The 23184-nt window shown below is 31.8% G+C and overlaps 2 protein-coding genes across 3 annotated transcripts; one reads left to right on the plus strand and one right to left on the minus strand.

The window, feature by feature from the left end:
* The first annotated feature begins 5603 nt into the window (after positions 1-5603).
* LOC108326211 (E3 ubiquitin-protein ligase MBR2) lies at positions 5604-14067 on the plus strand. Of its 2 annotated transcripts, none has more exons than XM_017559570.2 (9): positions 5604-5761; positions 7456-8345; positions 9390-10017; positions 10121-10204; positions 10709-10906; positions 12702-12799; positions 13216-13315; positions 13508-13606; positions 13683-14067. In XM_017559570.2, exons 2-9 carry the CDS (start codon positions 7459-7461, stop codon positions 13743-13745), a joined length of 2157 nt encoding a protein of 718 aa, XP_017415059.1. In that variant the 5' UTR covers positions 5604-5761; positions 7456-7458; the 3' UTR covers positions 13746-14067. The 2 variants fall into 2 exon arrangements, with proteins under 2 accessions (XP_017415059.1, XP_017415060.1); XM_017559571.2 differs by lacking the exon at positions 5604-5761 and adding an exon at positions 6648-7233.
* A 3710-nt stretch (positions 14068-17777) lies between these two features.
* On the minus strand, positions 17778-22301 carry LOC108326422 (3-ketoacyl-CoA thiolase 2, peroxisomal). The gene is made up of 14 exons (XM_017559924.2): positions 22114-22301; positions 21214-21290; positions 21020-21104; positions 20695-20821; positions 20511-20609; positions 20357-20424; positions 20124-20231; positions 19955-20032; positions 19743-19875; positions 19560-19656; positions 18739-18862; positions 18543-18651; positions 18193-18276; positions 17778-18120 (listed from the first exon to the last, which is right to left on the minus strand). Exons 1-14 carry the CDS (start codon positions 22201-22203, stop codon positions 18014-18016), a joined length of 1386 nt encoding a protein of 461 aa, XP_017415413.1. The 5' UTR covers positions 22204-22301; the 3' UTR covers positions 17778-18013.
* Between the last annotated feature and the right edge of the window lie 883 nt (positions 22302-23184).

Consider the following 23184-nt stretch of genomic DNA (forward strand, 5'->3'; position numbering starts at 1 on the left):
ATTACTTTTAATGTGATTGAGAGATGAAAGACATAGAAGAAGAATAACTCAAATCAATAATCAAAAGAAACAAATACGTTAATCAACTTAATCTTAGAATCCAATGAAATTACAGTTGAATAGCCTTAGAAGCTTAGCCCTCAATGAATGGAGTGAAATACATAGTAAAATAAAAGTGAGAGGAGTGGTGGATGCTTGCTTCCAATGGAGGAGTTTGAGAATGAATGAATGAATGAGTTATGATTTCTGTCTCCCTTGTGTTTCTTTATATAGGGCTTGATTGAGCTTGGACTCTAAATATTTTGTTGATAATCTTATATCTTCCAAATAATTAAAAGATTTTGATAATTATAAAAATATTTAGAAGATCTTTTCTATTGATATTTCTAGATTTAATTAATTATCTTTGGAATATCAACTGAATTGTCTCCTAAATTTCATTTACATCATTCTTAATTTTTCAAAATTGCAGAAAAGCTTAAAAATTTCCTTTATTTACATTTTAGCCCTTTCTCTCTTTTTCAAAATTGCAATTCAAACTTTAATTCCAGTTGCATCAACAAACATTAGACTATCCAAAATAATTTATGCAACTAAAAATCACATTTTAAGTCTTTTTAATTCCCAAACCCGATAAATCAAATGGTCACAAATTCACTTTAAATCAACCATTTAAGCACAAGAATCTCACTAAAATTTTGAAATTAAATCTAAAATGTGGACATAAATATGCACTCATCAAGATGTCAGCCAAGTTAGGTAAAAAAATCTTCACAACAACCATTGGAAAGCCAAACCACCCAAGTCATGTGCGTTGCATTGGAGGATCTATTGGAATGAAAGACTACTTTGGCCTTAAACCAAAAAGTACAAAATACATGAGTCAGGAGGCATTGAGGAAGCTAGAGCCCCAGATGAAGGAACAATTTAATGAGAGCATCAACGTTATGGAGCAACGCTTCATGGAACGCCTCCAACAATAATAAGAAATTTAAAGGGCACTTGAAGAAAGACTTCAGACCATGACCCAACAAAAGAACGATATCCCCAATGAATTTCCAATAGGATGTCGTGGGAACACCAAAGGCTCATTATCTATTGCAAATCATAGTGACTACACTTATTAGTATGAGTTATTGGTTGATGAAGATCACCCGTGCGTAATGGTTGTGGGATGACAGATTGTAGGAGGAGAAACCCTTCATGGTGCTCCTCTATAGCCCAACTACGCGTGAGTAGCAATTGATGAAGTCAAAGACCTCTACGCTCAAGTGCTTGTGCCAACTTCTGAAATAAAATTCGTGAGACGGGCCTTAGACACATTTATAGCTTCGCCTAAGGCTTTGATCATGCCATATTTTGGCCCACAACAGGTATTATATTGTTATTCTTAATATTTTTATGTTCAAGTTATAAATAAATGATTCATAACTTTAACAAATGTTTATTTCAGTTCTATCATCCTGAGAAACAACCAATGGTTGAACTTGTGATCCATGAAGATGATGAGGTAGCAGAAGAGGATGATCCTTTATCCAAGTTGATGAGAAAATTACACAGGTTGAATAAAGGATCGGTAGAGCTAGATTGAGACTTAAGAGTATTTGGCTTCTAGTGTCATGTGCCATTGTATACTCTAAATAATGCATTGAAGGTCGTTGGTGGATAAAAAATGTTAAACATTTCAATCATACAACTATGGTGCCTATAAGATTTTTAATTGTCTTCCCTTTTTAAATATTCAAACGGTTACGTTTTAATATATATACTTAAATTTATTGTTATAGGTACATAGACACTATCATTATGGATCAAGGTCGGGAATTCATGTATGACTTTTTTTAACCTCAAACCACTCAACCATATGGAAACATAGTAGAATTCAAGGAATCATATATGCAAACATGGATGGTTGAGTCCAAAAGAGAGATGTATATCGTGCCATACATTGATGGGTATATGTTACTCATTGTAGAATTTTATGAAGATTTAATTAATCGACTCACTATTTGTAATTCATGATAGAGGCCATTGGCAAGTGATGGTAATCATACCAAGATAATGCCAAGTTGTATGGTTTTGTTTCTTGCATAGGAAGATGAACCTAACTTGAAATCCTTGTTACAAACGTAAGTATTACATTCTTTCTTATCAATTCGGTATGATATTCATATATTAACCTATATTTCAAATGTTTCAAATTTAATTAGAGTTGTGGGTAGGCTTAGAGCATAGCAAATTCAAATAATCTATCCAAAGGTTGGGCTTCATTGATCTTTAACTTATTAATTTTCGTATGTGAAATTTAGACCCTCATATTTGACTATTTTCTTTGTCATGTTTAGTGTAACAAGTAGACAAATTTCTAGGCATGCGGGTACTACATCATGTCTTCGATCAAGACCATCATCCAAACAAGAATTATAAATGATTGGATTTAGGTAAGAATATATCTTTCACATCTTACAAATCACATTCGACTTTGAATATTTGGCAAAATGATGGTAAAGTTGTCATGTTTTTGCAGCAGTTCAAAATCCATCCCCAGTAACAGAGGCCACAATGATGAAGACAGAGAAAGAATAAGCAAAATATCTTTTGGATAGATGGAGTTAGGCATACAATAGTTTAGTTTCACTTTTGTGTTTTGATAACTTTAATTTTTAGTTAGAATTGTCATAACTTTAGTTTATAGTTTGAATTGTGATTAGTACACACTTTGTTCATATGAGTTCTAGATATATGAAATGCCAAAACTGGTTCAACTTTTCAGGTTTGGTAAACTGTAGAAACAAAGCTTTTATTAAAAAAAACATAGAAGGGACGTCAGAAAGTGCACTTTTCGACGTCAAAATCCTTACAATATCACTCCAAAGACAAACCTTCACTTAGCAAGGAGGGCGTGACCTAGCGACAAGGACGTTGGAATACATCCTTCTGACGTCAAATACCTCATTTTACCAATACAAAGAGCACCCTATAGACAACGTTATTGGATGTCGAGTTTGGTTGTTTCCTGACGTCAATTAACATCATTTTTACCTTCTGACGTCAATTAACGTCTCTTAATATGGTATTCGTATTTTTTTGGACATTAAAGTTAAAAAATAACATACATCAAAGCCCTTTTTTGTAGTATTGATTTATAAAATAATTTATATTCTTCCTAAAAACGAGTTTCCTTATACATCAAAGAGTTAAGAAGCATATCAGAATTAATATGAAGTGTAATTAGTTGTTGTGAATCCTGCAAATTAAAGTTCTCAAAACATGTCACATGACAACCCAACTCACTTATTTGTGAGTCCAAAAAATTTGAACTTGGTTTGACTTTCCACATCAGGTTGGTGGGTTAAAAAGATTGACTTACTTAATTGCATTTTTTTTAATTTTAAAAAATTTACAATTTTTTTCTAATTGAAATGTAAATAAAGTTCAATCTAAATACAATCTAAAATCACAAAAATACCATACAAACTAAATATATTTAGATATATAAGAGCATTTAGAGTTTTTGTTTTTTTATATAATTTAATATTTAGAATTTATGGATGGGTTGGTGAGCTCACCAAACTCAATATGAGTTCAATTCGGGTGAGTTAGATTCTTAGTGAGTCAAGTTCATTTTTGACCTGTGCTAAAATTTGTAATTTTTTTAATCCAACCCAAATCGAACTCGTGCTAAACCGTGTCAACTCAGAGTTTTAATCCATTTTTATAGCTTTACTACAAATTTATTGAAAATGAGAGTGACTATGAGAAATTTTATTAATAAAAACGAGTTTCGTTATACATCAAAGAGTTAAAAACCATATCAGAACTAATATGAAGTGTATTTAGTTGTTGTGAATCCTGCAAATTACAGTTGTCAAAACAGGTCACCTGACCTACCACAGGTTGGTTACTTTGTGAGTCAACACAACCCAACTCACTTATCAGTGAGTCCAAAAAATTTGAACTTGGTTCGACTCTCCACGAGGTTGGTGAGTTAGAAAGATTGACTCACTTAATTACAATTTTTTTTAATTTAAAAAAAAATACAAATTTTTTCTAATTGAAATGTAAATAATGTTCAATCTAAATACAATCTAAAATCACAAAAATACCATACAATCTAAATATATTTAAAGATATAAGAAATTTTAGAGTTTTTGTTTTTTATATAATTTAATATTTAGAATTTATGGATGGATTGGTAAGCCCACCTGACTCACCATGAGTTCAACTCAGGTGAATCAGATTCTTAGTGAGTTAGGATCATTTTTGACCTGTGCTGAAATTTGTAATTTTTTTAATCCAAGCTAAATAGAACTCATGTTAAACCATGTTGACTCGAAGTTTTAATTCATTTTTACAACTTTACTGTAAATGAGAGTGACTATGAGAATTTTTCTTGATAAAATCTATTATTGTATAAATTTATTTTTCTAGTATTAATATTTTTATGGTTTAATAGGTTCGGAGGTTCCTATATTTGTGGGTTCGTTTCAATTGGGTCGTCCAATTTTGAAAGTGATCAATTTGGTCCCTAATTTAACAAAATTGAGTCAATAATACCCTTTCCGTTAAATGCAATGGACGTCATTAACTTTTTAAACATGTGGTATGTTGAAGCATCGTTCAAATAAAACTGTGCCACCTGCAAATAAAAGGATGCCTCAACATGGCACATGTTTAAAAAGTTAACGCCGTCCATTATATTTAACGGAAAGGGTATTATTGACTCAATTTTGTTAAATTAGGGACCAAATTGATCACTTTCAAAATTGGAGGATCCAATTGAAGCGAACCCACAAATATAAGGACCTCCGAACCTATTAAACCTATTTTTATTACTTTATAAAGTTATTTTATTATTTAATATTACTTGTTTTTCCTTTAATTATGTTATATAATAAATTAATCCTTTATTACTATAATACAAACTATAGTTTATGTGCATGTATCCATTGTTGTGGAAATCAATTGATTTATTTCACTACAAATTAACCAATATAAGGGTGGAGATTCCCTCCTTTCTATCAGTAAAAACCATTTGGAAACAAATAAAACATATATATGATTTTAGGCTAAAATCTTTTTTTTTCTCCAATTTTTATAAATTTTTTAATTAGATTTAATTTAATCTTTTAATTTTTAAAATATCTAATTAATTTTTTTTAATGTTATATTAATGTTAGATCTTTGTTAAAATTTATACATCAAATTTTAAAAACTGAAATAATTTTTTTAAAAGAAGACTTTCAAATTTTCAGAATCAGGGTTCGTTTCGAACAGATCTCGACGTTTTATTACTAAGAAGCAACTTGGTTCTTAAATGTTTGAACTTAAGTTGTATTTTAACAAGAGACTAAGATGTATTTTAATTATAATATGTAATGATATACATAAATGAAATATTAATGTAAAAGCTGAGTTATTTTCAAAATCTTTATTTCATTTATTTAAATTATATAACTAAATTATTTAAACTTTCCATACACAAATACCAATCAAAGTTCACTATTTTAATTCTTTATTGTTTGAATAATTAGTTAAATTTTAAAAATTTCTTATACAACAGAAATAACATATGAAAATTATCTCTGTTCATGTCTCTTTTATTCTGGAATTTGGTTTGGGCTCTTCTATCCACCTTGAATTAGGGTCGGATCGTGCCGACCCGGCATCTTTCCCGCACTGATAAATCCATTTCCCTTCTCTTCTCTGTAATGTTCATCTTCATCGTTCAAATTTACTAAAATTACTTTCTACTAATCTGGTATTCTTTTTCACCCTTTTATCTTTTAATTATTTTTTTTTGCTTCGTTTATGCTTTTGAAATGCGCTTCAATGCTTTCTTTTCGTTTCCTCGATTAGATTTTTGTTTGTTTTTTTTATTTTTATTTTTATTTTGTTTGTGAACTGTTCGATTTTATTGTCTATCTGATTCATTTTGTGTTGGTGGTTAGGTTTTCATTCTATCATTTTTTATCGCTTGTCGAATTTTTATCTGAGGTCGATGGTGCTTGTTTATCCATTTGTTTCAGGTTTCGGCTTTTTTATTCTTCGTATGATTTTGTGGGTACAGTGATGTAACTTTGTTTTCACATTTTTTTTAAGAATTTGAATTGTTTTGCTCCAATTTTGATCTCTTTTGTGATTGTTCGGAAAATCATTCAGTGAAGTTAGATGATAATTTGTAATTTATGTGATTTCATCATTTTGGGATGAATGATGAACTTGCCTTCAAATTTGAGTTCAATTTGTTTTTTATTTTATTTGATTGAAGCAGCCATTCTGGTTTCAGGTCAGTGTGATTGGGTTTAGTTTCTGTTCCTGTTGGTACCAGTCATTTATGTATGCCTCTTACATTTCAGTTTTGATTGGGAAATTGCATAAGGTTTTTTTGTAGCTTTTGCTTCAATATGTGACCTCTGGGTGCTAAACTATGGTGTTCAAACAATTCGGCGGTTTTACGTATTTTGTTTCTGTTAACTATTACGTTTCTATAGTTAATTTTTTTGTAATATTTCTCAAGGTTTTTTATATTACTATGCTAAAAGCCTTTTATATTCTTTCTTTGTTTCTTTCAAAAAAAAAATTATTCTTTTTTGCTGGAATAAGGTAATTTTAAATTGTGCTAAGCTTTAAATTTTTCTTCTTATATTTTAGATTTGTGTTATTCACTCGATTCTATTTGATTAACTAGTACTTTTACAAATTGTAATGAAATAATTTATTTTGGAATATGAAAAATGTGGATAAAGTACCACTGATATGTTTTATTGTGTGTTGCAAGCTCAGAATTTTTTACAGAATATTTGGTGTGACATCTATACTTGGAACCTTTTTTTACTAGCTTTACTAATTTTTGGTATATGGAAAGAGGACAATTTTTGTTCACAATGTCCAATATTTTCTATGCTGTGGTTGTAAATTCTTGCATTCTTAAGGAACACTATTTCTACTTTGGTGTTTGACTTCTATATAGTGTAAAACACATGTTCCTTTAAATGGCTTCCTTCCATTTATGTTGAGGATTTGGATTGTTCTGTTTTTCTATGCTGATATCTTTTGTTCTGTCCTGTTTGATTTTTATTTTCTTTTAAGGAGTTTGTCCTCCTATTCCTTTTGCATTCTTCTCCACTCTGTACTTTCAAATTTCTCCCGTTAAACTTTTTTGGTTAAAATATATTGTATTTGAGGGCGATCCCTGGTGCAGCAGCAAAGTTGCGCCTTGGTGTTCAGCTGGTAATGGGTTCAAATTTGGAATTATATATAGTTATCTGGTTTGCAATAATTTTTTGGTTAAATAGATTAGGCTGTAAAGTGTTTTTGCACATTAATAGCATCTGAATATGGAGAGTTCTTATATGGTCCATGGAACTTTTTCATGTGCATAAGTTACTGTCATTTGCATTTATTACTGTTTTTTTGCAATGTTTCATTATCGTTCTTATGATTTGAAAACAGGATATGGCAGAAGATATGAAAATTGATCAAATTGTGGAAGTTCCTGATACCCCAGATAGAATAATTGTGAGGGGTGATGATCAGAAACGTTTATGTAATCCTGAGAAGAGGAGCAGAGCTTTTAATGCTGCAGTTGAAATGAATAATAATTTGTGTACTACATTGTCTCCGTCAGAGAAATCTTATACTTCTCAAAATGCTCCCATCTTTAGGAGAGGCCAAACAATGCATTCTAGTGGAGCTAAAAAGATGGAGAAAGGGAAAAGTATATACTCCAAGTTTTCTTCTAAATCATCTCACCGTGATATTTCTGTTTTAGATTTGACTGAAGAGAATGGACCGAGCCAACAACTGAAACCAGCTTTTTCACTTGGTGCATCAAGAGATCATGCAACTGAAGACAGGAAAGCACCCAAAGCAACTATTGGGAACTCTTTGTTGCCAGCCATTTCAGATTCTTCTGTTACATCTAGAAATCCCTTCACTGGAAAGTGTAAACTTCCAGGTTCTAATACATCTGTGGATCGTGGCAAGGGTATTTCTCTGTCTCAGGATTCTCAATCCCAAAATGATAAGCAAGTGTCTTTGCCTCCATTTGTTTCCAGCTCTCCACGAGGTAGAGGGAACAAGAGATTGGTTCGAAATGGGTGTATTTTACCTGATAATATTGCAACAAGGGCTAAACAATTAGCTGAACAGAGACACCTTCAAAATGAAGATGTTGAACAGAGCCATGCTGATCGTGCGCTTTCTAGCAATGCAGTGTCACCGAATAGTGTTCATGACATAGTTGCTAGAGAGAGGCGCAATGGTAAAGTTAAAGGAAAGGAAGTTCTTATTTCTCCTCCATTCAATGGACGCAGTGCTGGAACTTTTTGCGCTGCCAACAGGTAACGTGACCATGGTTCACATTGAAGTTCTTTCTAATTTTTGGTTGATGACTTGAATGTAAAATCATTGTTTGCTGGTAATCTTGCATCAAGAGTTCTACAAGATTTATCTCCGTGGGTTTTTTATTACATTATATGAATAAACTGCTAGTAGCTTGATAATTTACTAGGTGCTGTAAAGTCTTTAACAAGCTAGTGAATCATATAACGTATAAATGTATTAAATTACTTGCTAAGGCTATCCAATATGTCCACATTTTATTAGAAATTGGTTCTCTTTGTTATAATTATAGAAATAAGGATTTGATACAATATAATCAAGAATATCTAGATTATATATGTATTATTAGGAATGTTTTTATTTCTGTATCATGTCTTTGTTATTAGAGAATATAAAATCTCCTTCATCTGTTGGATTGATTCCTTTCTCTCAATATAAAAAAAGGCACCTCTGCTGTCTCAGAAACATATGGCTTCAGCCCAACGTTTCTCTCTTTCTTAGAGTTTAACACTCTTAAAATGGATTTGATTTTTGGGGTTACAACTGAAAATGAAATGAGATTATTTCTTCTTTCTTGGTCAAAAGGCATGCATGCAGTTGATTTATTGCAGTAAAAAGTTTTACCATAAAAATGCATATTTGTGAGTCTTGATCGTCATAATCATTGATCTTAGACTGGGTTATTGGAACTTCATGAAGTTTTTGACACAAGTACATTTAATTAGAACTAAGGGTCATTCAGAAAAATAACGGGTTAGAAAAGTCTTCCTCTAGCATTAGGGTAGTTCTGATTGTCTTAAGAATTTGGCCTTTTTGTCTACCTCTAAAAACTGGATCTTATGGTGAGGATTAGCAAAAAGCCTTATAGGGGTTACATTTACCATATTTCTAATTGATGTGAAATCTAAACCCACCAAGAGTGGACCTCTAGAGACTTCACTCAGCTTTTCTGATCAGAGTCTCCATAGATAGCCCTTATAACCGGCAATTCATGTTTCATCTTTTGGCTAATACTGAGAAGGAATTTCATACTTCTTCATTAGCCCTGTCATCAATCATGAAGAGGTCACTGGTACCAATAATGATACAAGAAATTCACTTCAATACCCTGGAGGACAAGGTGGTTGGAGAACTACTCGTAATGACCGGAATGCTAATCAGCACACGTATGATGAGCATCGCATGACGAGAAATAATGGTGTTGGAAGATTTATTAATAGGCGGAATACACACATAGTGGATGGAAGAAACATTGGGAGTGGTCAAAGCAGCGCACATGTACAACATAGTTCTCAATCAGATCATATAGCTCAACCAAGTTCTGTGATCATGCCAGATGTGGACCAGTCAGCTGTTAACCGTCCTACTGCTGACATTCTGACTAAAAGGCAAAGGAGACGTGAATCACCTGGGGAGTCATCAAGTTCATATCCGGAAGTGGTAGAGTTGTTATCCACACCAAGGAACTCAGCAAGCTCATCCCGGAGCCGTGGCTTGGATCCTGAAGTGGTTGAGTTGGTATCCACACCAAGGCACAAATCATCTGAAGATTTAGATGATAACGACAACAATAGCTTGGAAGCTCGAGCAAGACAAGTGGAAGCAGATGAGATTTTGGCACGTGAACTCCAAGAACAATTGTATCATGATGATTTCATAGAAAACAGAGGGGTTGGTTTTTCTCTTTTCTTATTTTTCTCGCCTCTTATGAGATGTAGTTTAAGCATATATTTCTTTTTTTACAACAACTTCATCATATGTTGACTTGTTGCAGATTGATGAACATTTAGCGTGGGAGTTGCAGCATGCAGAGGATCTTCTGCCTACATCCATTGATAGTCACAGCATAAATCATCATGTAACTAAGCCTTTTCTCTCTTTTTCTTAAATGAATGTTACAGAAAACTCCTTTCTGTATAAACAAAGTTTCTTGTATGTTTCACTTAATATTATGTTGTTAAGAGGCTTCCTTTTATGCAGCAATGCTAAATTGTCCTGTATGTACATATTTAACCCTTTCAAATATTTTTATCAAACTTAGATGATTTATGGATGGTGTTGAATTAAAGGTCGAAATGTCTGTAGGGAACTTGAAAGCTACATATAACATAACCGTTATCTTTGTTATTTGGCATAACTGTACAATATTCTAGAATTTATCTGTGATGAGCGTATTTCAATGCTATTCTGTATCCAAGTTAATAGGATGCTAGAAAAATATTATCGGAACTTTTACCCTAAGTAAGAGGATATCTTGTTGCCTGGGCAATTTTTTGTTAGTTGAAAAGTTGGGCTATTTAGAGATATAATAATTGATAGCTGAGTAGGGGGGTTTTGACAAATCTACTTTTTCAATGTACAGGCACGGCTTCCTAGGGCAAACAGACAGCCTCGTATATTGCCTAATCAGAATTCTTCAAGAAGGAGAGCTATTCCTGTAGTTTCTTTCTCTAATAGAGTGTCACAGTTGAGGAGTCGTGCCACAAGTAGGGCTCGGACACCTAACATGTCATCTAGAGGAAGGGCCCCCCGGTTTCCTCTGGATATGGACTTAGACATGGTATCGTCATACATTTTCCCCCTGATATTTTCTTCTTTCTTTTCTTATCTTTGTTCTCTTTGCATTCCTTCATGACTTCCTAACGTAATTTTTCTTGCAATGTCATGTCTTAGCAGCATGCAGTCATTTTTTTGTTATTAATTCATTATCTTAATAAAAAATTTCTAGAGTATTTTATTGTGGACTTGTTTAAAGGCATTTCTTTCAATTCACCCAAGTTCCTTCTTTGATACTCTATTAGCTGGTTTTTTAAAGGGAGTTTCCACGGTTAATATGGTGGGGAAAGTGGGTGGGGGGGGGGGGGGGGGGGGGGGTTGGTTGTAGCACGGAACTACGGTGCCTTGTATTTCTAATTCTTTTTCCCCAGTTTCTGTTTTATTTATTTTTTATTTAAGAAAACCAAACAAAGTATGCATTTACCTTTTGCATTTATATGCAAGGACTGGTCTGGCCTGGCCCAACTTGACTCAGGCCCTAGTCTGATCCAACTTTGCATGACTTGAGACCAACTTGGCTCAATCCAACCCGGTTCTACCTTACATGGGTCTAACTCAACCTAAACTTGCATAACTTGAAGTGATCCAAGACTCTCACCTTAATTTTGGATTTTCAAAATCCGAAAAGTTATCCAATCTATTTTATATTTAAATCCAAATCCAATTAAATGGACTGGACATAAAATCCAATTAAATGGACTGGACATAGAATCCAAAAGTATGATTTTAGATAAATCCATTAAAATAGACAAAGTAATATAAATTTGGATGTTTATGGATTGAATTTAAATTAAAGATTTGAAGTTTTAGCTCACCCGTACAACTAAAAGATAGATGTTAATAAAATCAGTAATGGGAAAAAAAAAAAAACAGATTGCAGGTGTTGGCGGAGGTTAAACTGGTTGTCGGCTGTGGTGGAACTAGTTGTAGGCAGCAGCGTCTGTCACTGAGGTGCTGCGTCTATCACTAAGGTGGCGGAACAGGTCTGCAACTATGTTCATTTAAGGCTAGATTAGCCTTTTAATTTTGGACATGGATTGACTTAGGTTTATGACATAATCCAGTCCATTTTCTTTTCTTTTTTTAATTTATTGGACTTGAGTTGGGTTATAAAGGACCAAAAACTGCATTTTAGAAGTTAGGATTTGTTTCCTCGGGTCTGGGTCAGGTTGCATTGACCTTTGACTTCTTGTCACAAATCTGACAATATTCTCTGGACATTCTTGCATCCTGAAATGTGATTTCCACGATGTCTTTTCTGTGACGTCCAAAGTGGCCATGATGTCAAACCAGCATTGCCACCTCCACCTTTATGTGGTGGCAGCTACAACTGTCACCAGTTTCTGACATGGTGCTGCCATAGCCGATCTTGATAACACTGCTCTAGCTTTGGAATTATGTGCAAGGAAAACTTTTGACAATAAGGTGAGGGGATATTTTGAACAGACAGAACTCGAGACATAAGTAAAATCTTAAAAGCAAGTTAAGTACAAAAGTTTGTATTCTGCCTTGATGTTTTAGCACATTAGTATTTGACTTTGGCTTGTGTTCTCATATTTTTGGTACATGTATTTCACTAGAAATTTTCACCATAACTTCTAGCTTCCACACCAAATTGTTATATAGTAATGTACTTTTGCTTAATCTTAACATCAAAGTGAGTCTCTTAGTACAAGCATACACTGCTTCTTGTATGTCAGGAATTTGTTATCGTTGAATTTGTAAATTTCGGATTGGGATTATGTTGTACTGCACATGTATAATTTTAATTTTCCATGGCATCCATCTCTCCTGTGCAGAGACTTGATATATTGGAAGCTTTAGAAAATTCAATGGGGGATTTCAATGATATGGGAATGGCTGATGGCATCTTTAATGGGCGACGTGATTTCAATGAGTAAGTTTGTATTGAATAGTTTATACTTTGTGCGCATAACCTATGCTTCATTCTCATTTTCTCATTTATTTTAATCTCTAAAATTAAGCTTAATTTTTGGTTCTTAAAATTTAGAATAGTAACACAACTTAGAAAGTGAGAGGACGGAATGAGACAAAAGTACCAATGTGAGGAGGCAACATAGAAGTTCGTCATTCTGTATGTTAAGTAGTACTGCAGGTCATCAAAATGCAAGTTTTTTTGTTGTGCAGGAGCCCCATATTGTTACTCAGTTTTGCATATGTTTCTATTCCTTGATATCTGAATTTTTGAATTAAGTTCTTGGGTATGGTGACTTTCGCAATTGTTTACAGAAAGTTTTATTTCTTTTATCTCTGTTCTGCAAAAATGAATTTGTGGTCCATGTTTTCTTGCAGAAGTGATTATGAAATGTTATTGGCCCTTGACGAGAGAAATCACCAACATACTGGTGCGTCTACTAATCTGATAAATAGCCTTCCACAGTCCACCATCCAGGTCAGTTATTATTTTCTGGTGAAATTCTTTATCCACTTTTGGGATGACGATTAACAGTGTCTCCTTTTTCCCTCAGCCCTTCATGATCTGCTGGTCCAATTTCAATTCTGGGACAGCAGAAAGTAGGATTTGGGGGGAAAATGGAATTGATTTTCGATTCTATGCTGATATGTTTCCTGTTCATTGTCACAGAATGACAACATGACAGAGCCATGTGCTATATGTCTTGAGACCCCAGCCAAGGGAGAAACTATTCGCCATCTTCCCTGTTTGCACAAATTTCACAAAGATGTGAGACCATTAAACATTTGTTTGTGTCTATGTAGAAGTTATAAAATGCTAATTTGCTCTAATCTATTTTTGGCAGTGTATCGATCCTTGGCTCCAGAGAAAAACAACATGCCCTGTATGCAAGTCATCAATCACCTAATCTATTTTAGGACTTAAGTGGTCAATTTATCTTTTGATGCATTAGATATTCATCAATCGGCCACCTCATTTTTTCTTTCAGGGAAAAAGGTAAAACCTGATATTGTAATATCACAGTGCCTTTATTTATCTTTTGATACAGTAGATATTCAAAAGCGAATAGAGTTACAGAAAGATCTGCAGGCAGTTCTGATATACTGTTACTGTCTTTTGAATTGTGATTTGTTGTGGGGCAAGGATGAATGCATGTTGTTATGAATGATGTAATTTAACTTGTACTGCTGCTGCTAAATAGTGCAGAGTTGGCACGAGCCCAATTTTCACATTTTCTTCCCCTTAAAGATGAGAACAATGCTCCTTGTTTAATCTATTCAAAGTTTTAGATCCTTTAGGAGACACCTCATTTTTGTTTCCAAAACAATGTATTATTATGAATTTTAACATTAATAATTTAAAGTTTATTAATCATTTATTATTATATACAAGTTTATTAAAATAAAGGAAAACAAAGTATGAAAAATTACATCAAATTGATGATGAAAAATTACATCAAATTCATCTTCCTTTCAGGCGCAACATTTTGTATTTTCATTCAAAGATATAAATGTATTTTTCTATCATTTCAACAAATTAAGAACAAATTCTTATAGTCTCTCAATGACACCCGGTCCATGTTAGCCTTGATCGGAAAAAAATAAATTTTTTATTTTACATTAAGTTTTAAAAATATTAAATTGTTTTAATATTGTTGTAGAATCATTAATAAAATGTTTAAAATTGATTACAAGAGATGAGAGTTAATCTTACCATGGTTACTTGGGGATATGCAAATTTATATGATGTATTGATTACACGAGGCCAACAAGATATCACAAATACTCTTCTTTGCATTTGGTTTTTGGATAACAACTTAATATTTCTTATTTAAGAATTTTAGGTGTTGATATTTCTTATTTAAGAATTTTAGGTATTGTATATATTCCAATTTCCCCACTAAAAAGGGACTCTGATGGGTCTCAAAAACTATTGGAAATACATATTGGATATGATCATCCATCAATAGTAAAATATCTTGAATAATCAACATAAGACTTATTTACATCTCGATTTGTCAACTATTATTTTGATGAATCAATTTTTCAAATTAGGGAGAGAGAAAACAACTAGAAAAGGATACTAGTTGGAATTATCATTACATGCTTAAAGTGCAGTAGGCCTATTTACGCTTGAAGCATGATAGGTCTCTTGGTTCCAAAGATAATTGAAGGTAAGATGACCTAATTGAAGGTAAGATGACCTAATCAAGGAGGTGAAAATCTTAAAAAATTCATTTGACATAATTAATGATTTGGTTCCAAAAGAACCTCAAGTACCTCAAATTGTTGAAAATGATGAGATATCAAACAATTATGTCATGAATGAGATAATGTAGCGATAATGTTAAGAGTGACAATGAGGATCAAGAACCAATGACCATTGAAGATTGTTAACAAAGAAATTATTGGTCCAAGTAGAAAGATGAAATCAAAGCATAATTAGATTTGCTTGTTAAGCGAAAAGTTTTTGGACCTATAGTTTGCATACTTGAATGTGTAAAACCCATTGGGTACATATGGATTTTTGTGCATAAACGAAATGAGAATGATGAAATTGTTAGATAAAAGGTATGGTTAATTGTTCAAGTTTTTTCATAAAGACCTGGTATTGGTTTTAAAGAGACATAATCATCAGTATTGGATGCAACAACAATTTGATTAGTCTGGTTGCACAAGAAGGTATGCATTTACAACTAATGGATGTTGTTACAACCTATTTGTATGGTTATCTTGAGAATGAAATTTATATGAAATTTCTAAAGAATTTAATTTGCCTAACAATGTAAATTCTAAAAAAGATTATTCAAAAATTGAACAAGTTCCTTTATGGATTAAAACAATAAAGACGTATGTGGTATAACCATCTTAGTGAGTACTTGTTAACAAAAAGGTACAAAAATGATTTTTTTTTTGTCATTGTATTTGTATGAAAATATCATAAAATGAATTTGTCATAATTGTGTTTTATATTGATTACATAAAGATAGTTGGAACTTCTAATGAGCTCACAAAGCAAATGATTGCTTAAAGAAAACATTTGAGATGAAGGGTCTTGAAAGGACAAAGTTTTGTTTGGGATTACAAATTGAGTATTTAAATGTGTTTTTATACACAAAGAGTCTTATATAATGAAGGTACTTAAAGATTTTATATGTACAAGTCACATCCATTATGCACTCCAGTGGTTGTGAGGTCATTAGATGCTGAAAAAGACCCTTTTAGACCTCAAGAAAAGGATGAAGAACTTCTTGATCCAGAAGGACCATATCTTAATGTTATAGGAGTATTAATATATCTTGAAAATATATTTGACTTGATATAACATTTGTTGTAAATTTGTTAGTAAACTACATTAATTCCCCTATATAAGGTAAGTTGTGGTATAGAGATTCAAAAGATTTGTTCATTTGAAAGTCTCGTCAATCTATTTACGAAGTTTTTACCAATGATAACTTTTGAACAATTAGTTCACAAGATTGAACTTTATCATCTTAATAATATAGTTTACATTAAGATGAAATAAAATATATGATAAACAATATTATATTTAACACTCTCTTATCAATGGACACTAAAAGAAAATAGATAGTTATGCATTAATGATTGTTCATTCCCAAAGCTACTTATATAGATTTGATTATTTATATTAACTATTTGTATATGTAAATAGGTTTTTTTCTCTTAATAATACAAAAATTAGTCTTCATTATTTCTTGTTCTCTCCTCTTCTTCTTTCTTTTTCTCTTCTATCAACTTTATATTTTATAAAAACTATGTCTTTTTAGTATACAACAAATGATAGAAACTATCTCCTAAACATATATAAGAACTCAAAAAATAGATGATAAGGTCAAAATCAAAACATAATAAAGGAGAAAACTTAAAAATAATTTAAGAAATTAAATAAATTATAATTTTATTTTAATTTTACACAATGTTAAATTTTTTTTTTGGTGAAATTAGTTTATATTTCTTGGACGAACAGGTTTCACTAGATAAAAGTATTGTAATTTTTATTTTTTTATTTTTATTTGTTTAGAGTTTTTCTGTAAGGTTTGTAGATTTTTTTTAAACTTATGTACTTATATGTAAAGATATTAAAAGCTAATTTAAAACATTTTTTAATCATATGATATGCATTTATATTTTTTAAAAAGATGATTCTCTTATATTCTTAATCAGAAGACTAATTATTAAAAATTAACATCTTTGTCATTTACTTATCAATTTATTAGATTATAACACCATATCCTAATCTTATTCCGTGCTATCATCACACTTTTTTTTAGAGAGAATTGTATAAAGAGATTTTTGAAAATGTTTTATAAAATGTAACTAAATATACTATTATTATTATTTCTTAATTTTTGTAAGAAAATGAGAAAAATGTTCAAATTAAACGAGGCATGAACAAAAGGATGTTTTTGTAATTAAAAATAGAATAAAAATGAAAAATATTTTTTTAACTCTAAACGCTTCCAATAATCTTATTTACTCATTTTTGTTCCCTATTTTCTATATAATAAGTATGGTAAAATAAGAAGTATTGTTTTTATAATTAAAAAAACAATATGAAATTATTACCAATGTTATCGACTTTTTACACCTAGATTTTTTGACATTATGCAATATAAAACAAAATTAAAGGTTAGTATGAAGTCATCAGTGATCGAATTGATGGGTTAATAATTAACTTGGTCCACATTAAATAAAATAAAAGCTTATCTAATATAATTAGAAAATCTAACTAAATTAATTTTTGTTATCATAATCATAATCAAAATATACGATATAACATAACCGATTATATTTTACATTATATATTTAAATATAATTGACTATGTTATAATCACTATTATATGTACTTATTACTCATAATATAATCAACCTATAATACAATCAATAATCATTTAACAGTAAAGTAAAGCTGGAGAATATTTTCATGTGAACTATAATTTTATTTTTCTGGTTATGCAAAGCAGGGTGTTCATCATAATTAGGGTGGATAAAGTGTATAGAAAAGAGAGAGTAAAAAGATGTAATAACTTGTGTGAGGAGAGAAAAAAAAAGGTAAGTGTTGATAATTAAAGAAAACACATCACAAAATAATTCTGGTCTTATGAATAGAAAGGTTCAAATTGTTGAACAGTGGTTGACCTCTTGATTGTAATTTCTAGCGAGCATCCTTGGATAGAAGAAGGTCATCCACTTTTCGGGCATTGCATAGCTGATCAGCACAATCACCACTCTCAAAAACAGCAGCTGCTCCCATTCCAGTACCTGCTCAAACCAGACAAGCCATCATTTTCTGCAACATGTTTATGCACAAATGCAAACATACAGTTAGCGTACCTATGCACATAGATATAACTCCAAATCTACAGTCCCTGCCACGTTTCTTCATTTCATGCAACAGTGTAGCAACACATCGAGCACCTACAAAAAAAAAAATTGAAACCATGCTTGAAAGACATGAACAATGCCATGTATATTATTCGTATTTAGCAAGTGCACATGACAATAATCATGTTCCAAGTAGAATATCCTAGAAAATTAACTGCTATACTCTTGAATAGAAAGAATAAGTTATAACTTTTGACTTAGTAGTAAAGATTCGATGCAACAAGGGATTGGAGTATGGTATATAGATAACAGTGGTATTGTTGCATATGGAATGTAAGATAAAAAGTTGTGATATACACCTGTTGCACCTAGAGGATGCCCAATTGCCATTGCACCTCCATTAACATTGATCTTTTCTGGATCAAGCCCTAGCTTGTTTCGGCAATACACGAACTGGGAAGCAAATGCCTTAACACAAGCAAATTATTGAAGTTAGTATATGTAAATTCAGAAAGAGAAAACGGAAAATGTAATACCAACACATTGGTCAAGTACCTCATTTATTTCAAAAAGATCAATATCGTCAAGCTCTAGACCTGCAGCCTTAACAGCAACAGGAATTGCAGCAGCAGGGCCCACACCCATGATGGCAGGATCAACACCAACTGCTGTGAAAGTCCTGGATTACAGCCAATAAATAATGTTCATAATTCTATCTTATCAATTATTCAATTTCAAATTTTAAGTACATTGATAATACAGTTTATGATTTTAGAATGGAACAAAATTCATTATAAGAAAGATAAATATATAAATATGAAGTTCCAGTTTCTAAAGAAATGTTTGACAAGTTTATTCAATAAATTTTTCTCTTCCCAGATAATATTGTATGAATCTTATGTTTAGAGATTATAGTGAATGCAAGTTCCTTTCTATTTTTCTATCGGGTACACTCGTATAAGAAACTGGACAAAAAAGAAACTTGTCAGTACTTATTTTTTGAATGTATTTTGAGTTCTTTGCAGTTATGCTTTTGATGAATAGAGCACTATACGGTGAAAATGTGTGCCAAAATGTTGCTGGTGTAGTTGGCAAGAAAATTGGTACTAACCTAGTAGGACTTGATAGTCAAATAAACAAGTACAATGAGAAACTAGATGTATCATTTACTAAACCAGATGAAGTATGTATGCGTGTTGTTTGGCCAAAACAGACAAATAGTGCATCATTCTGCAGCTAATATCTATTCCAAATTATATTTTTTCTCAATTTTATTTTTAAACTTAATTCAAACTTTAGTCTTGAGCATTGGCCAATATGCTCTGAATATATGAATATTTCCAGGGACTAAAGCTTATATGTCACAGACTATGTACCTGAATACACCAAGAATGGGTAGGCCCTTTTGCAGTGCAACACTTCTTTTCATAAGCAGAACAGCTGCAGCACCATCACTCACCTGGCTAGAATTACCTAAAGCACAGGTATCATATGATTAAATTTAGAGCATCAATTAGAAGGGATTAGGGAAAATGAATCATGTTTTTATGATCTTATACCAGCAGTAGTGGTTCCATCTTTCTTGAAGACAGGTTTGAGCCTCCCTAGATCAGACACTGTTGTCCCAGGTCGAATTCCATCATCAACAGAAATGGTGACAGGTTTCTCATCACCAGATTTTGGGTCCACAATCTGTTTGAGAAAAAAAAGAGGTTATATTCAGCACCCAAGAAGCCAAAGAAAGAATCAATATACCCTGTAATGGCAATACCTTGGTGGAAACTGGGATAATTTCATCTTTAAATCTACCAGAAGCAGTAGCTGCAGCAGCTCGTCTATGAGACTCAACCTAACAGCATAATTGCTAAGAAGCTTCAGTTCAAAGTCATTAAATTATAAAATCGAACAAAATCTTGAATTAAAACATGTATCCAACTTACTGCAGCCAGATCTTGTTCCTTCCTTGAAACACCAAAGCGATGTGCAACATTTTCAGAGGTAATACCCATTGGAAGAAGGCAGTTTTGTGCTTGTTCAAATATTTTTACCTGTCACAACACCAAAGAAAATATCATAACCTTGTAGCCATGTTAGAGGTTTTATTTCCTAAAACCAAAATGAAGATTATATAATAAAGCTGAGGAGACGAAGTGATGAAAAGAGGGAAAAATACTTTAGGATTAACTGATCCTTCCCATGCCATTGGATTCGCTGTCATAGATTCCAAACCAGCACCAATACCTAAACAAAATAAGTAAAGATAACATAAGACACTAAAAATCATTAACAATCACAAGAAGAACAAAGAAAAATGGTGCCTCCTTTACCAATATCATAGAATCCAGCCCTTATAGCAGCAGCTACATCAGCAACGGCCTGGAGCCCAGACGAACATTGCCTATTAACAGTCCTAACAGGTACAGTTTCTGGTTGGAAATAAAATCACATGTACTATCAGTAACAAATAAGAGTCACACATCAGGTTCACAAGCATGGAATATGTACGCATACCAGGAAAACCAGCATAAAATGCAGCCATTCGGCATTCACTAGCTCTTTGAGATCCAGGAGCCAATACAGTACCCACAACAATATCCCCAACTTCACTTGGGTTGACATTGGTTCTCTCAATTACAGCCTAAGATGAAAACCCACGTTCATGTAGAGTTATAGAATAGAAAGTTAACATTTGATAGAGTAACCTATGAACTACAGTACCAAGTACAAAGTACCTTTGCATAAATCACCACAGCTTAAGAAAAAGCAGTTATTTATTAGAACTCATCTAAAATTGAAAATGCACAAAAACTAGAAATCAAAAGCAAAGAACTGAAACCTTTAAAACAGGAGCCAGTAGATCATCAGCATGAGTGTCTTTGAAACCACCACGCTTAGATTTGCAAAGAGCAGTCCGATAAGCACTACAAAATTGCAAATACATCATTTTGGGTAAAAGTTAAAGCTGTAAACTATCATTAGATAAATAAAACTTGTTTAACATGACATATTTCAATTAAGAGCAGAACTTACGCCACGATTACAACATCGTCCCCAAATGTAGATGTCCTATGATAAGCAGCACTATCCCCCGCCGCACATGCTGAAGCCTAGTGATCAAGAGTTCAACAAAGAAACAATCAACTGAAAGCATATAAAAACATCAATATACAAATTGTTGTGATAAAAATATACAGCAAGCGCCTAACAATCCATCAAGGAAACCATGTGCATCATAAGAATCATATGTGCACAATTTCTCAAACACCCTGTCGGGCATATAAAATCATAAATATATACAAGATCGAAACTTAAAGAATTCTTAGCAAAACAATTAATCAAGAAAATAAATTTCAATTTAAATGTCAAAATACACGTTCAGATATGAACACGTTCTATTTCAAAACAAGTTAAACAACCTATTGAACAAACATAACATGAACACGTCCATATACATATTATTTTATTATAAATAACAAAATCCTAACAATAAATGAAGGAGACCAGCAAAAGAGTCATGTTTTGCCTTCTTCCAAAACCCCCCACTCGAACTCTAGCAGCCTATAAAGTCACAAAATACATCCAAGAAAAAAATATTTCTACACAATTATGAGGTAACAATCAATCAAGAGAACAAGATACAAGATCAAAACTTTTATAAAATTCTGAGCTAACAATCAAAGAAGAGAACAAATTGTCACAGAAGTAACAAAAGGGTAATCAGCACACAAGCCAAACAACCTATGAAATGAATATACAAATATTTTGAGCTAATAACCAATCAAGGAAGCTGATTTTGGCAGAGTTAGCAAAAGGGATAGTTTTTCCAAAAGCCAAACAAGCATCAAGAGATTAAAAGAAAAGGGTAACGACAAAAACGCCATGTTAGTGATCAGAAAGTGAAGACAGAAAAAGGGAGTGAAACAAACTAACAGAGAGAGAGGATGATTCGATTGCGTGGGTAGATGATGAAGGGTTGAGATGATGAAGCAAAATCTTCTGTCTGTTGATCGCTTTCTCCATCTTTTGAGTTCGTGATTTGGAAATTGAAGCGAATTCGCAGAGAAAGGAAGAATAGATGGTGAGATTCAGAGAACAGATTTGATTTGATCACTTCGTACTTCCATCTATTTATCCAGTTTCGAAGCAACAAAAAAGTCATAATCATTTTGACATATTATTATAAATTTATTATACTAAATTGTAGTTTTGGCTTTTATATAATATTCAATGTATTTCTTTTCACCTTATTTTTTCTGCGATTTTACTTTACAGATTTAGAAATTTCATAATTTTTATTACATATTCATTTTTGTGAGTTTGTCTTTTATATCTATTTCATTAAATTTTTTCATCATATTTTAAAAAGAAAGTGTTATGTTAAGATTTATTATAAGTAAATAAATAAATCATACCTTGAATTCAATATATTCAAAAATATAATAATTTACTATGAAATTCAAGACTTAAAACATGAAAATATATTGGAGAATTAAAGAAAACCTAATTTCTAATCTAACCACTATATAATTGTTAAAACAAGTTACATTTTACACTTCTTATTTAATAAGTTATTCTGATCATTTTCTAATAGAAAATTTTGAAAAACTCTTAATAATATGTTAAGAGGAATATTTATCTCAGTAAAAAGAATTTTGCTTGAGTTATTATTTTTACTAATATATATAATGATTCCACTTTCAATATTGTTTTGATATATATTTTATCTTTACTATTAGTTATGTTTTTTTATTTTAATAAGTGTTTTTGTTCACTTGATTGTGGTAACAATAACTTTAATTTTCAAATGTAGCAAATGATAAAAAAAATATCAAATATTTAACACTTCAGCTAATTCAACCACTCGATTCTATAAAGAGAAATATGGTAATATTTTTAAAAAAATAAAGAACTTTTTTTCTAAATATTAATAGATTAATTTTATGCATGGAGAATATAAAAACAGGGCTATCAATCAATTAAAATATAAAATACATTTTTCCA

The sequence above is a fragment of the Vigna angularis genome, chromosome 3, assembly GCF_016808095.1.
Source record: "Vigna angularis cultivar LongXiaoDou No.4 chromosome 3, ASM1680809v1, whole genome shotgun sequence".
Taxonomy (NCBI): domain Eukaryota; kingdom Viridiplantae; phylum Streptophyta; class Magnoliopsida; order Fabales; family Fabaceae; genus Vigna; species Vigna angularis.

Excerpts from the sequence above, each read along its gene's own strand:
- LOC108326211 (XM_017559570.2), top strand. The coding sequence starts at position 7,459 with ATGGCAGAAGATATGAAAATTGATCAAATTGTGGAAGTTCCTGATACC. Across the intron at positions 10,018-10,120 it reads ATTTCATAGAAAACAGAGGG|ATTGATGAACATTTAGCGTG; the intron begins GTTGGTTTTTCT and ends GACTTGTTGCAG. Across the intron at positions 10,205-10,708 it reads GTCACAGCATAAATCATCAT|GCACGGCTTCCTAGGGCAAA; the intron begins GTAACTAAGCCT and ends TTCAATGTACAG.
- LOC108326422 (XM_017559924.2), bottom strand. The coding sequence starts at position 22,203 with ATGGAGAAAGCGATCAACAGACAGAAGATTTTGCTTCATCATCTCAAC. Across the intron at positions 20,232-20,356 it reads AAGGATCAGTTAATCCTAAA|GTAAAAATATTTGAACAAGC; the intron begins GTATTTTTCCCT and ends GTGTTGTGACAG. Across the intron at positions 18,652-18,738 it reads ATCTTTTTGAAATAAATGAG|GCATTTGCTTCCCAGTTCGT; the intron begins GTACTTGACCAA and ends GCTTGTGTTAAG.